Genomic DNA, 15129 nt, shown 5'->3' with positions numbered 1-15129 from the left:
AGTGCTTTATAAACCAGCAGCAGTATTTTGAAATCTATTCTTTGACACACAGGAAGCCAGTGTAAAGACTTCAGAACAGGAGTGATGTGATCCACTTTCTTAGTGTTAGTGAGGACTCGAGCAGCGGCGTTCTGAATCAGCTGCAGCTTTCTAATAGATTTTTTAGTGAGACCTGTGAAGACACCATTGCAGTAGTCGAGTCTACTGAAGATAAAGGCATGGACAAGTTTTTCCAAATCCTGCTGTGACATTAGTCTTTTAATCCTAGATATGTTCTTTAGGTGATAGTAGGCTGATTTAGTAACTGTTTTAATGTGACTGTTGAAACTCAGGTCAGAGTCCATGACTACACCTAGATTTCTGGCTTTATCTGTTGGTTTGAACATTGCACACTGAAGCTCAGCGCTAACTTTTAAACGTTCTGCCTTGGCTCCAAAAACCATTACCTCAGTTTTATCTTTGTTTAATTGGAGAAAGTTCTGACACATCCAGTCATTGATTTGTTCAATGCACTTACTCAGTGTTTGAATTGGAGCATAGTCTCCTGGTGAAATTGTTACGTAAATGTGTGTGTCATCTGCATAGCTATGGTAACTTATTTTGTTGTTCTTCATTATCTGAGCCAGTGGTAGCATGTAGATGTTAAAGAGAAGAGGCCCCAAGATGGAGCCTTGAGGAACCCCACATGTCATATTTGTCAACTCAGATATGTATTTACCGATAGAAACAAAGTTGTTTCTGTCCTTTAAGTAGGATTTAAACCAATTTAGAACTGTTTCCGAAAGTCCCACCCAGTTTTCCAGTCGGTCCAGTAATATGCTGTGGTCAACAGTGTCAAACGCAGCACTGAGATCTAATAATACTAACACTGAAGTTCTGCCACTGTCTGTGTTTAAGTGGGTAACTGAATTATTTATTTTGTTAAAGTTTCAGCTATTCTGTTTACAGTTCTGACATCAGATTATTTAATACGATTTGTTAAAACACTGTTGTTTCTTTTGATGTGAAATATTATGTAGCCTATTTAATTTAAATAAAAAGTAATGTTAATTTTGTTCAAAATGTGTTTAGTTAATTTAATAATATATGTATTTTTGAATCAAGTAGTCATCTTTATTGTCTTCATTGTTAGTTTCCACATGCCTAAAACAACCTCAAGCTAAATCTAAAAGTTTATGGCTAAATAAGAGCATTTGAGAAATTGTGCAAGGCATACAGTAATAGTCCGAATAGTCGATTAATCGTTTAATTAAGCGATAGATTAAACGATTATCAAATTAGTCGTTTGCTGCAGCTCTATGTAGTTATCCCATGTATACATAAAACGTGTTATTCAGCAACCCTTGCAATTTGGGATTTTATTTTTGGTTGGTATAGACCTCGGTGAGCTGGTCATTTCAAAAGTAGCTCACCAGCCAAAAAAGTGTGGGCACCCCTATCCTAAGGCCTTCTCTGAACTTCCTTCCACCCCGAAGTCAGCCCACTTCGGGGTATTCATTCTTAGAATGAATACATCTATTGATAACTCAGAAGGACCATTGTCTCTCTAACTGTGTGACTCAATAACACACATCATCTCATGGCCTCTTCTAACATCTGGAAACTGTAATTAAAGTATAGTTTATATTGAGAATGTCCAAGAATTGACATAATATTTCCTCCTTTTATTAATTTAAGTTTCCAGATCATACAAAAAACTCCTACTACTATACTTACAGATAACCTACTGAGTTCCGCCCTTGAAAGCCCAAAATGACTTTCTGAAAAATACTTATTGTTAGGGAAATAATTATCTCAGACTCCTAGATGTGACATACAGGACCAACCTTGACGTCTATTTATGTCCTTTAAGGACACAGGCTGCTTCAGCCAATAATGTTATTGTTGTCCTTTAAGGACACAGGCTGCTTCAGCCAATAATGTTATTGTTCCCATTCTGTGACCGGTCAATACTAGGTCACAGATGGTCTTTGTTGTGGATGCACTGGGACACTTCCTTCTTTGTTGTTTGTGGACTCCAGGGTATGACATATTCGAGGCCATAAGTGGCGGACGCAGGTGACTCAGTGTGCCCAAACTGTCTAAAGCTATCTTATCAAAACATGCTGACGACTCTCTCTGAAACCAGTTAAATGGGCTGACAAGAGAGAGGCGCTCCAGAATTGACGTGGCAACCACCCGTGCAGTCAGACCGTGACTGCTGTGACTTGTGATGTGAATTCTCCGGCCGTACCTCTTAATAAATCATCAGTGCTCTGACATCAAAACTCCTGCTCTACCTTGTCTCCTTCCTGAGTCGGTGACTCCTCAAACATTGCTACACCGAAGTTTCCACTACACTTATCAACGTGTAATCATGTTTACTCAAGGCAGAAATCACAGGTTGTACTGTACCTTACCTACTCACAAATAGCCAAAAAACCACCTTTTGATTATAACACAAAAGTGGAAGAAAAGACCATTTGCGCTAATCTACTTCTACTTAAAATGGGACGTCATTTTAGGAATATTCAAGTTTAACACATCCTATACTGTATATCAGGTGATATAAAAATGAATATACCAGAAATACGCTGTATTAAACTTTCTGCTATAACACGTCCCTTTGAAATTATTTTTGATAATCCATAAACAATAAACCTGCTTTTCCGTTTCCGGATGTCAGAGTGAGAGATAGGTTCGCTCTCTTACAAACCTGCATACGCAAATCCCCCACCTTCATACTTGCCAACCCTCCCGATTTCCGCGGGAGACTCCCGATTTCATAGCCCTCTCCCGGTTTCCTCCCGGGGTCATATATCTCCCGCATTTCTCCCGATTTCTGACAAAATCAGATTTACTCACGACTGTTTCCACTCTGACTTTAATACAGCTACACCATTGTTTGGTTTCCATGGTAGCTTGCCTCTAGTAGCGCGCGCAACTGAGAGGGTGAGGAAGATAGTCACAGAAAACAGAACAAGAATCGACAACTCGACCCTCTGCTCACTCCTTTCCTGTAAAATAGGGGAGAAGGGGGTACATTGAGCCAGTGGGTAAATTGAACCACCCCCTTTAACCACGGAACGCCTTATAGTTGTAATCAAGTGACCAGAAATTATGCAAGCTCCACCCATTTCTCATTGCCTGTGAAAAACAGATTGTGGTCTGGTAAGTAAACGTTTTTACAAAAAAAAGTTTTTTGCTTTTCTAGATGTCAGCTATATCGGCTGTCATGTCAAAAAATAAATATCCAGGTTTAAACACTTATTGTATATGTTGATGTGTTGGCAGCGTATTAAACCATGTGAATCATTAAGCTAAAGATGACTCTGAATTGTAATGCTATAGGCTATTTTTTCTAAAATGGTGGCTATGGGGTAAAGTGAACCATGGGCCTTGGGGTAAATTGAGTCAGTTTTTCAATGGAGAAATGAATGAAAGTAGGCCAAGTTGATAATAAGAGCTCATTGTAGGCTACATTTAAAGTTGAATTTACCCTTTGATTGGTAAGATGTATGCAATTGTATCCAATCTTTATTCCAGACTCAAGGTCCATATCACATACAAAAAGACAAAACACACATCATGTATCACCATTTGTATGATTACTTTTCCTTTTACCATGTGGTGGTTTTGAAATGCTCCCGATTTCTGAGGTCTCAAGGTTGGCAAGGATGCCCACCTTTTTTAGTTAACGTGTGTGTCTATGTGGGAATTCCCCTTCGATTATATTGGCTCTAACGGTCAAAAAGAGATGTCAATCACCAAAATCGAACAATGGGTTCCAGAGAAACGGTAAAACGGCCATTTCCACCCAAATCACCTCAGAGGTGGAGTTTTATTTGCTGAACCTCTCTAAAAAGGTCAAATGTCACTTGTTTTGCATCAATCTTGATACAGGGTAGGCCTACTTATTATATGTTGTACTTTAGATTCCTAAAGCTTTTAGTCTACCAACCATCATGGTTTTCACTATAAGTAAAAAATAACTTTTGGACGGACACTATAATTTACAGTTTTTTACTATGTTCAATCTGAATTTTCTTGAAAATAAAAAACATCTATATTGATTGTGACTTTTCTACATCCAACTCACAGGTGTATCATTACTTTGAGAAAAAAGATTATTAATTCTCCCCTTTTAGAAGTGTAGTTATGGTCATTTGTTCTGTCATTTTCGAGCCTGAGAACTGAAAAACAGGCTCAGTGCTTAACAGGTTAAGGAATGAGCTTTTTGTGGCAAAAATAAATTAAACCCTATGGAAAGCTGTGATGTTTTGTTTTTTTAGAGCATATCCAAGTATTACGCTAAAGCAGGGGAGGAGTCTGCCGCCAGCCTGCATTCATAAAGCCCGGCTGCTCCTGACGGTAGTGGAAAACAGGTTTGGAGGAGGAAGTCTCCGAGTGCACTCTTCAACAGGAATGAACTCCCTCTCATGCCGTGTGCATCTCATACTCTGACTACTGGGCCGTCTGTTATTCACGGGGATACTTCTCGCTTAAGCTGGTCTTCAAAGTGTTCCTTCACGTTTTCCTCCACTACTTTGAATCAAACAGCTTTCTAAGATGACCTGGACAGCGAACAGTTGTTTTGTCACTCTGGCCATCCTGTTTCTGTGGCGGGGGGAAAAGGTAGCAGAAGCCTGCCGCTGTTCCAGGTATAACGCGCATCCTCAGGAGAAGTTCTGCAGCTCGGACGTCGGTAAGTCCACTCACTGAGCCAAATGAATGAATATGATGCAGCATTTAGTCAGTACAGTATGTTTTATCATAATCATATGTTGATATTTTAGCCTTGATAGCAACAGGAATGCCCTTAGTGTTATTTGCCAGTTCATCTGACTTTTTGTTGATCAGTATAAACACCACAAGAAACATATTTTAAAAGTTGTTACAATATTGCTTACAAAAGCATTTTTATGCTGATTATAGTTAAAGTTATTTATAATATAATTAGAGGCAATACAAGGATATTGCCTCAGTTTCTTTGTGCATAATCTTAACAAATAGCACATTTTAAATGAGCAATTAAAAGCAAGTAATGCAAACATATAAAAACAATACTTTTAATAAAATAGGATTAGAATACAAATGTGGAAAAAACCCAATATTGATATCTCATCTGTTGAATAAACTATGGATGGAGTAAGGCTCATCAGTATCACGCAAAATGAATCCTTAGATCAGTGGTTGAGGGGTTTATGGTGCACTTCCTTAATGACTACTAAATGGCAATTTAATATGCTCTTTCTTAAACGTCATGTGGATCATTTCCCTACATTACATAATAGAAAACTGCTTGTTGCTGCATCAACACAGGCCTTAAGCTAACGGAGTCTCAACAGTGACCAGCTTGTTTAGCTTTTTACCTTTGCTGAGGGTCTTTTTTCTTGGTTGTGAGCCGGCTGAATGTGCGGGAAGTATACAGAAGCTAACTTATTCAAAGGCTTCTCTTTACCATTGGATTCCTTGGCGCTGGAGGGTAAAGAAACCACATTATCCTGGGGGAGAGTTTACTGTAAAGAAGGGGGGAAAAGTGCAGTAGTTCCTTTAACCTTTCGTCACTAAAAGGGGGAAGAAAATTAGCTGAGATGACATTTAACATTTACTGTGATTTCAAACGGATCAGTTTCAACACTGAGGACGGCTCCTAACATGACCTTTACCCCTCTAACCCTGCTTCAGCACCATGGATAGACCCTCCTGCTTAAATAAACCATCATTCTGTTAGGATCAGCCTTTCTGGCCTGAAGGCTCTTGATACTTACACAAGTTAATCTGTGACGTTTATGGAATGTAAAGTCACTGTGGCTGCTATAGAGAAAATGAATGGGTGGCTGACTTTGCAAAATATGCTTTGTTGAGCAAGCAAATCCAGAATGAAGGTGGTTATTTACCATTGGCGGTTCTGCCTTTTTAAATGTTTCCTTAGTTTAAATGTCTTATTTAAGTTCCTGGTAAACTCTCCAGGTGATTTTTATGAAGATAAAACAAAGTTATTTGGATTAAAACATTGTTAGTAGTAAGATATTGTTGTGAGAACCCCCTACCTATACTGTCAGACAATTGTCTTTATATGTAGTAAATATTACTTTAGTTAAATAGACTATTTCTGGGAGTCTATGGAAAATTACTCAAGAACATGAGCTTCTTGCAATCTAAGTTACAGTGAAACCCTTAATAATAGGGAAGAAAAATCAACCTTTTCATAAATGAATAATTCGTATGCAACCATTGCAACATTAGACTCTCTTGCAACTTCAGTTTAAAGATGCTCTGTTGTACTTCATACAGTATTTTTGTTTTGGAAGGCAAAATTCAGATGGCATGAAAAATGCAGGTAAATTATAATTCCAAATGAAACATACAAGTAGGTTACAGAGTGAAATCATTCATCTTAATGGGTTAGTTTTCCACCACTGCTCCGAATTGACCTCAGCGTTCAGTGTTTCACTAGACCCTATGTTTTTTCCCTCTCAAAAACAAAATACCAGCAGGTCAGCTATGGTTGTAAACATGTATTTCCATTTGTCTTGTAAAACAGACAGAGCAGGAACACAAAAATATTTCCTCATACATGGAAATCCATCCCTTGGGTCCTTGGCTGAGGCAGAGGAATGCTGTGCAGTCATATGCTGCGCTCATTATGGATTTGCAGTTTATTCCACATTTTCTCTGTGATTGTTAAGTGTACCTGAGTCCCTTATGTGAAAAGAGAGCTAATCTTTTTAGAAATGACAGAAAGACAAAACTAAACAGAATATGTGCATGCTCTCACACCAGCTGCTGTATACTCCAGCATCTCTGGTTTTAATGCATTACATCGATCGGTCAGGCAGGTTCATTTAATGTTATAAAGCTTACCTGTCCAATACTCAATTGGAAGCAAGAAATTAAAAAACATTAAAATGTAGTGATAAATAATAAAATAATAAGGTTGGATTAAGAAAAGGAATCGTTTGAATGTGTAATTTAGTGTTTGTCGTAGGAGAACAGATTACATGACATGCCATTGCTTTCTTATCCTTCCCTCTTTGTGTTGTCAAGAACTCCAATGACCACAATGATGCCTACACAATATTGTGTTTATTGTTTAGTAATAGCAAATGAGATGGTTCCCCTGGTCCCCAGTTTCATGAAATGTATGTTGTGTATAGGGCTTGGTCAGCCTGTACAAGTGAACAAAATCATGTCCTGCTGGAATTAGTTATACACTGCATATCAGCACAGGATATCAAGTCTAAGCTTCAGGAGTTAAACGCACACTATACCACCTGAAGACATGTTTGAATGTGTTTGTACATTTGAGCTCTTTTTGGACTAATAATTGTTCATGAAAAAAGCTGGAATGTGGATGTTCTGCAAATAATGAATGGAAGAAAATCATTTGTCTATTTAAGCATTTAAAGGGATAACCCTCACTCTCACAAAGCTGTCCTCAAATTACTCATGTTCACATAAACCCAATAATTCACAGCTTTGTTTGTCTGCGACTCCTGCTGCACACAGGAAATTAGCAAAGTTCCTGTTTTAAAACTAAATCCTCCCTTTCTCCTTTTTAATGCCCTTTACCTCTTCTCCCTGACTACTTGTTCTTTTTTTTAGGGTTGACTCACTAGAACCTTAAAAGGAGATGTTCTCTACAACTCTACTGTCAAAGAATTAGGGCACATATGACATCATATAAAAAGCAAGTGAAAAGGCTTGATCTTGTTTGGTAAGGCAGAGGGCTGGTGATGGTCAGTAGCAACCTTGAGAAAGACACAACTTAAACTGAGACTTCCGAGAGAACATCTGTTAGACATTAACTGTATCGCTAGTCCGCTTAAAAGCTTGACTTTTGAATATGATATTGTAAGCATAGTATAGTGAAGGCAGTAATCATTGCAGATTCACAATTGGATTCAAATGACACAAGCAGTTATTGTGAAACATATCTTTGTGTTTAATACTCAGCTCGAAGGCTTGTTTGTAAGGCTTTAATGGTGTTTTTCCACTTGAACTGTTCCATTTCTTTCCACCGTCGAATCCTCGCTGAATCAGGGTGCTGAAACTTCAGAGTGCTGAAACTTCAGAGTGCAAGAGAGAGAGGGAGAGGAAAGGAAAGGTTTTACACGAAAAGAAGAGGGGCTGATTTGCATGTCAGCACCTCAATCCAGGCAGAGAGGCCTGGGGGCGAAGGAGAGATTTCTAGTTCAGATTTTCAAAGACTGCTGACTGGCTTCCTCCTGCGTCGTCCTGGGAGCAGGCAGCACACATTCCTCCCTCTGATTGCAGCTGATGAAACACTCATGTTGCTTCTGTCTTCCCAGCACCTGGCACATGCAACATGCTCAGATCCAAGCCACAGAAAAGAGTTGTGGCGGTATTTAGCATGCCAAACCTGGACAGGGCTTGGATCAGATCCAGACGGACTCAGATCCTGTTCCGTTTTAACATGATAATGGTGTTTGACTTTGAAACTCTTGTCTTCAAATAAAATGTGGGTTGTGTTTGTCTCTTTTGCAGTTATAAGGGGAAAGGTAGTTGGAGTGCAGGAGGTTGATGCTGGCAATGACACCATCAAGCGTATCAAGTATGACATCAAACAAATCAAGGTATGTGAAATTAAAGCTATCATTTTCATATTGGGGTCTAAACTTTTTCCTTAATGAATCTTAATTGACTTTGCTTTGTTTGAATTGTCAGATGTTCAAAGGTCCCAGCGATGATGTTGACGCCATATACACCGCTCCCACTTCTGCAATGTGTGGAGTGACCCTTGAGAATGGCAAGGAGTATCTCATCACAGGTACAACTTTCACCAAATCACACATTATAAAATATAACAAGTATTGTTATTTGAAGAATCTTTGTTTTATGTCATCTAATGCTCTTTTCCTTCTCCCAGGCAAACTAAATGATGATGGTACGATACATATCAATCTCTGTGACTTCATTCAGGCCTGGGACGATCTGAGTGAAACTCAGAAGACTCAGCCCTATGAAATGGGCTGTGGATGCAAGGTGAGAAATGACCACAAACTAAAATAACCTTTTAAAAATGCAGAGTTGCAAGAGTTGTAAATGTAATCCCTGAGCTTGGTTTCTTTCCTGATCCTCAGATCACCCTCTGCACCTCCATCTCCTGCATGGTCAGCAGCCCGGCCGAGTGCCTGTGGATGATTGAGAATGAGATCTATGGAGAGCTGGCCAAACACTTAGCTTGTATCAAGAGGAGTGATGACTCTTGTGCCTGGTACAGAGGGTCAGGGAATTAATTCCCCCACTGACAGATAGTGTCAAGATTTCTGAGATGAACTACAATTCAAATACCAAAATACAAATACATACCCAAGTAAAATTCCTATTTCGTTTTCTCTTCTTAAAAAGCCATTGGGTGTGTGAGTAAAGGTGGGCGACGTCCCCGATGACGTTAGAGGAGTTTGCGCACAGACAGTACAGACATTAGAAAAAAATCAGGCGGTTCCAGTTGAAGAGAAGAGAGCATGGACCCTCATCTAAAATGAATACTCGTGGATTTTGAATTATGTAAGTATATTTATGTACTTTATTAACTCTGTACGTCCTGTGGGAGAAACTTCTGAAGCAATTGGAGTCAGGACTCAGAGAGACACGAGGAGAGCTGGAGCTTTGATGGCAAACACTGATGGTTCATTTGGAGCTTCGGCCGGAGAATTCACAAGATATGTCACGGGCCACGGTTTGACCACACGGTAGAGATGCCACAATCAATTCTGAAGAACCCTCTTGTAGCTCGAGGTTTTAAGTAGTTCAGAGTGTAATTATCAATAATAATTGTAATTCTTCAATAGATAGACTAAACAGCTGAGGACACTGAATCACATTTGTTGTCGCTTATGGCTCTGGGTCATCTACACACCGAGAAGGATGTGTTCCAGGTGTCCCACAACAATAACTATCTCTGACAGAGAGTTGCCCGGTCATAAACTGGCAACATCAACAATATGCTAGGGCAGCCCCTCCTTATGGGAGATAACGGCTGCTCAAGGTTGGTCAGCTGCGTCAGAGGGCGAAGGAGGACATGCAGGGCAAATTATTCCCCAACACATCCCTGTTAGCTTGTCAGCTTAATGTGGATATCAAAGTAGTTGTCCTGTGTACACTGAGACAGATAGCGGCACCAGCTTCCAAAAAAAAAAGGGTATGTCACATTCACTGCCATGGACGCTGCTCTGTGTAAACTGCCTGTGGGCCCCTCTGTGTGATGCGGCCTGTTTCACTGCAGCCTAAAGAAGGAGAGGGGTGATCAGGAAGACTACTGGGACAAGAGTCACTTTATTAGAAGTTTAACTGTTGGTGCCTCCTTCTGTAGCGTGTTAAATTGAAGTTAAGGCATAATCTTTGTCTCCAATATCTTTCTGTACTTACTGTTATGTGTGTTCGCTACAATAATTGACATGTCTATTCAACAGCACCACGTTGAAGTTTGACGGAAGCCGCCCTTCCGCCTGATGGAGCTTCTGGAAGAGTCTGCTTAAAGAGAACCAGGGAAATGTTCTGCTTGATTTGTGTTCAAATGCTGTTCTGTTTGTACATGAATATCTCTATTCTCTAAAGGTAAGTACATCTTGCCATTATGTGAAAAACCTCTTCAGTCTCCAGTTTTTAAGTTAACATTTAGATAAAGTACATTGGAATCTAATTTTACTGTATAATATTTATATATATTTTCAAACTTACTCAATTTCAATGTTTAATATTCTGATTCAAAATGGGTTTTTCAGGAGAATTGATAATTTGAGCCTGTGTAACCCAATTATTTAATCAGGTTTACTTCCTGTTTGGAACCTAGCGAACATTTTAAAAACTGAACTTCCTTACTTGTAGTTATACTTTGACCGTAACAAATAAGAGTTAATATAAATTCCCATATCCACACTGTAGCTACTGTGCATATGATAATAAAGCCCTTTGAACCTTTTGAAGCTTACCCCATCCCCTCTGCTTAAAAAGTATGTAAAATCAATGGCTACTTAAATACTAAATTAAATAGCTAGCTCAACCCAATCAGTCTTAGTAAATTCACAGAAAGGTTTACAGTATTGTATGTTAACACTGATTTACATGTTTTGACAGAATGGAGGCAAAGTTATCGTCGAAAAAGGACTATGCTGAGTGTCGTGAAGATCCATGTCCTCCATGAAGTTCAGCAAAAGAAGACGCCACACCTCCCAACGTGTCCATCTCCATCGAGGGATCGGAGGGGCTTGATGAGTGTAAATGTTTGGTGAACGCCTGCCTTCTGCTCACGGGCATCATCCATGCAATGAACTTAAGTAACACACCAAAGTTGAAATACGCTTCTGTCGTTTTCAAAATTCTTTCTTGAATTGAATTTCCTCAAGATTTCTCTTGGAAGTCCACATTTCCAAGCAGTGGTGAAATTTTGAGGTACTTGAGAATTTTCTTTTCGTTGCACTTTATACTCCACTACAAATCAAAAGGAAATATTGTACTTTGTGCTGCCCCATCTTATATACAGTTTATAAAGTACAAGGTTCTGTTTTTTAATTGACCAAAACATTTAAATATTGTTAGAAATCCTTGAGCTATTACGTTTTTGTTTGTTAATATTGGATTTTACTACAGGGTACTCAAACAGCATTTAGCTAATTATAGTTTTACTTAAAGGGGACCTATCATGCAAAATGCACTTTTTGATGTCATTTATACATAAATATGTGTCCCCGGTGTGTCGGGGAACTCATGCAGTGTCACAAAATAAAACCCTTTCTCTTTTCCTCCTTTCCTCCGTACCCACCTTTTAAAAACGGGGGTACAACGAGCAGATACAGATTTGCTGCCGATATTACGTAATTTCGGATGGTGGACCCACAGAGAGTTGCTATCAGAAACAATGCCTGACGTGTTTTGGACGTAATATGGTGTTTGTTTACATTCGCAAGCATCGCTAACACTCAGAGCTAACCTGTACTGGAGAGCACATGTGTTTTTAAAAAGCAGGAAATAAAAAAAATGAACTCACCTTGTGGTAAACCCGCAAGAGAAAAATAATTTGAGCTCTATACTGTTTCAGAAATAGTCCTTGATGTGGTTTAGAACAGGATGGTGTTTTATCACAGCAGAATTTAACTTTATCTCCGGTAGAATTCTGATCAGGCATTAGCTCCGCCTCCTCTTTTCTTTTTTTTTCAAGCTAAGGACCCAGGATCCGCGTTTCTCTAAACAGGGCTGGAATAGAGGGATATGAGGAATGTCTAAAATGCATGATCTGTTTGTATTTTCAGAAAAACACATCATAGACATGTTTTTATATATCTGAGACCCATATTATATGCCTAAAAATAGCATGATAGGTGGACTTTAAGTAACATTTTCATTACCAGACTTTCACTTGTAGTAGAGTATTCTTACAGTGTGGTATGAATATTTTTACTTAAGAAAAGGGCCTGATTCTTCTTCGACCTGCTTTGTTTAGTTTAACTGATGTATGTGCAGCATTTGTTAAAATAATTGTAAACTGTGGATTAATCATGGCATGTATCAGACAACGTGTTGTTTAAAAGTGTCTACTGTTTTGTAGTAGCCTTAGTGTAAAACAGTTGTATTGAATAAGAATTGCATTGACATTTTAATATTACCTACATATTTATTAAATAAAAGGTAAGAATAGCAAATAAAAACAACCTGAAAAGCCAAATAAATTTTACTGGAGATTTGTAATAAGATGCAAATGTAATCTTAAGTAAAATATACTATGCAATAGTAAGTCAAATGTACTTACAAAAACTGAAATTTGATAGTAAAGTTTAATTGAGTGCCTTTAGTAACAAAGACTTCTTAACTGTGAGTAGATGCTACTTGAAATATATGTTGTTAAATGTACTTAGGTTTTCTGAGTGCAATTTCTTACCTCGAAGTAAATATTACTCTCCGTTTTTTTCAGTGTACATACATTCAAATTATAACAAATATGTGAATTAGTGTGCTCATAAATAACAATAGCTGGCAAATGGCACTCTGACTTGTGAGAGCAGAGCTACATCAAGGAAGGAGAGCATCCTTTTGCCTGTCCTGGTTCATGTAATTTCTACAGAGTATGCAAAACACTATTTTCATGTTTTTCTTCTTTCTTTTTACAGTGTGAAAAAGCTTTATAGAGCAAGTACAATCAGTGATTTAGCTAAATGTTGTCTTTAATTAATCCTGAATAAAAATGAATGCACTGTAAACACAATTGATTAACAAAAACAACAGTGATATTGTCTCTAATGAAAAATGTCCAAGAAGAGGATTGAATCATGTTCTCTGTGTAATGCTTTAGTGAACAAGCATATTTTATTAAAAAAGTTGTTATGATTCATCATATGTTTGAAAAGACCCCGATATTTTGATACCTTTTCTTACAAGTGACTTAACAAATATGATACCAGTATTAGCAAGCAAACACATTTTAATGTGCATTCAAATAAAAAAATGTTGCCTCAATGTTAACTATATGAAAAACATACGGTAACCAAACATCCATTTCTTTCAGAGCCTTTGTTATGACTTTTAAAGTGTTGAGCAAATGTCATAGTTAATATTAATGTAAAAAGATTATTTGTAACTGTAGTCAGTATGATGTCTTGTGCTGGTTTCACATAAGACGTTTGAGATGATTTTTGCATGCATGTCCAGCTGAAACAATGCTGTACAATTTGACTATTATATTAAATGCTAAACCCTGTTTTGCTGCTACGTCTTAGTTATTTACACGTCAATGGGTTATGTATCCATTTTCACATGACTCCTGCATTCATCATTTATCGAAACAAATTAAGATTATGTTATTTCTGGACATGTACATACAACTCACATATTTAGTTTCAAATTACAGAAGAAAGCTACTTCATAATTTTTGTTTGAATGGACACATTGTGCTGATAAAACAGGAATTCACATTTATTCTAGGCAGGCAAGTCCCACAGCAGGAAACAGAAAAAAACGGTATAATGAACTTAGTGACATTTCGTATTTATTTCGCTTACCCAAATCAGTATCTACATACGGGACAGGGACAGTAGTTACAGTAGGCTACCAGGAACTGATTTCCGACATCTTAACAGCAATCTGCTGCCGCTTAGTGGAGAAGACCAAATGTGACATTCACAGACATTCCTTCACGAGCCTGTTCACAATGAGAAGCTATTTATCTGGATGATATAATACCCTTGTATGTATATAAGAGATTAATATAACGCGGTTAGTGTTGGATATATTATTTACATTACAAATCTGTGTAAGAAAATGAATTTAGATCAAGGACAAGGTCAAATTACATTAAAAACGTTTGGATTGGACCTATGCAATATAGTGAAATGTGCTTCAATTTTGACACTATAGCAGTGGTTCTCAAACTTTTTCTGTCAGGCCCCCCCTTTGGAGAAAAAAAAAAGTCGGGTCCCCCCCAACACAAATAGTCACGTAATGGGCCAAGTTAACATTTATTAAAATACATCAATATGAACGTGTGCATTCCTTTGCTAGAACAGTGATAATAAAACAATGCTCCATAAGTCTGTGTGGTAAAAAAAACAAAAACATAATACAATTGTGCAATCCCTTTGCTTGAACAATAAGTGATAATACTTTGCCACTTTGCAATCTGTGCAAAAAAAAATGAAAAGAAAGAAAATGCTAATATTTGGAAAAAGTGTGTCTTATGACAACATTAGTGGCTGCAATGAGCCTGTTTTGCACTGCATATTTGTTAAAAAATTAAACAAAATGCCTCTTGAGGGCATGAAGTGACAAAAACTTCCAACATGTTTCCATTAAAGCCCATTGTAATTTCAAGCTGATCTTTACTCACAGCATTAGCCGCACACCTTTAGTTAATCTGCCAAGAAGGCCACATTATTAACCCGAAAGTACACAAAAATTACACTTCAGATACTCAACTTCCTTCACATGCTTCACGTTTTGAAATTTCACAGATATCTGTTACGGTTCTTCAACCAAACGTTCACATGTAAGAGGTTTATCTCTCATTCAGAACAATGGAAACTTTTGATCTCTGGGCACCTCGTTAGCTCAAATATAAACACCTGTGTCATGGAACACGATGATGTCATAACTCCAACTGACATGCTCAGAGCAGCAGACTTCAGATAATGGTTA

At 38.0% G+C, this 15129-nt stretch overlaps 1 protein-coding gene across 3 annotated transcripts; it reads left to right on the top strand.

Annotated features, from left to right (window-relative positions):
• The first annotated feature begins 4341 nt into the window (after positions 1 to 4341).
• LOC117451519 (metalloproteinase inhibitor 2-like) lies at positions 4342 to 13696 on the top strand. 3 transcript variants are annotated; one of them, XR_011643629.1, is made up of 6 exons: positions 4342 to 4684; positions 8491 to 8579; positions 8671 to 8773; positions 8873 to 8988; positions 9087 to 9513; positions 10419 to 13696. XR_011643629.1 is itself a non-coding variant. In XM_034089849.2 (5 exons), exons 1-5 carry the CDS (start codon positions 4549 to 4551, stop codon positions 9240 to 9242), a joined length of 600 nt encoding a protein of 199 aa, XP_033945740.1. In that variant the 5' UTR covers positions 4342 to 4548; the 3' UTR covers positions 9243 to 13696. The 3 variants fall into 3 exon arrangements, 1 of the variants encoding a protein (XP_033945740.1); XR_011643628.1 differs by having other exon boundaries at positions 9087 to 10563; positions 11083 to 13696; XM_034089849.2 differs by having other exon boundaries at positions 9087 to 13696.
• Positions 13697 to 15129: the final 1433 nt, after the last annotated feature.

This window comes from Pseudochaenichthys georgianus, chromosome 8 (genome assembly GCF_902827115.2).
Source record: "Pseudochaenichthys georgianus chromosome 8, fPseGeo1.2, whole genome shotgun sequence".
Taxonomy (NCBI): Eukaryota; Metazoa; Chordata; class Actinopteri; order Perciformes; family Channichthyidae; genus Pseudochaenichthys; species Pseudochaenichthys georgianus.
This window is presented reverse-complemented; position numbering and strand designations above follow the sequence as displayed.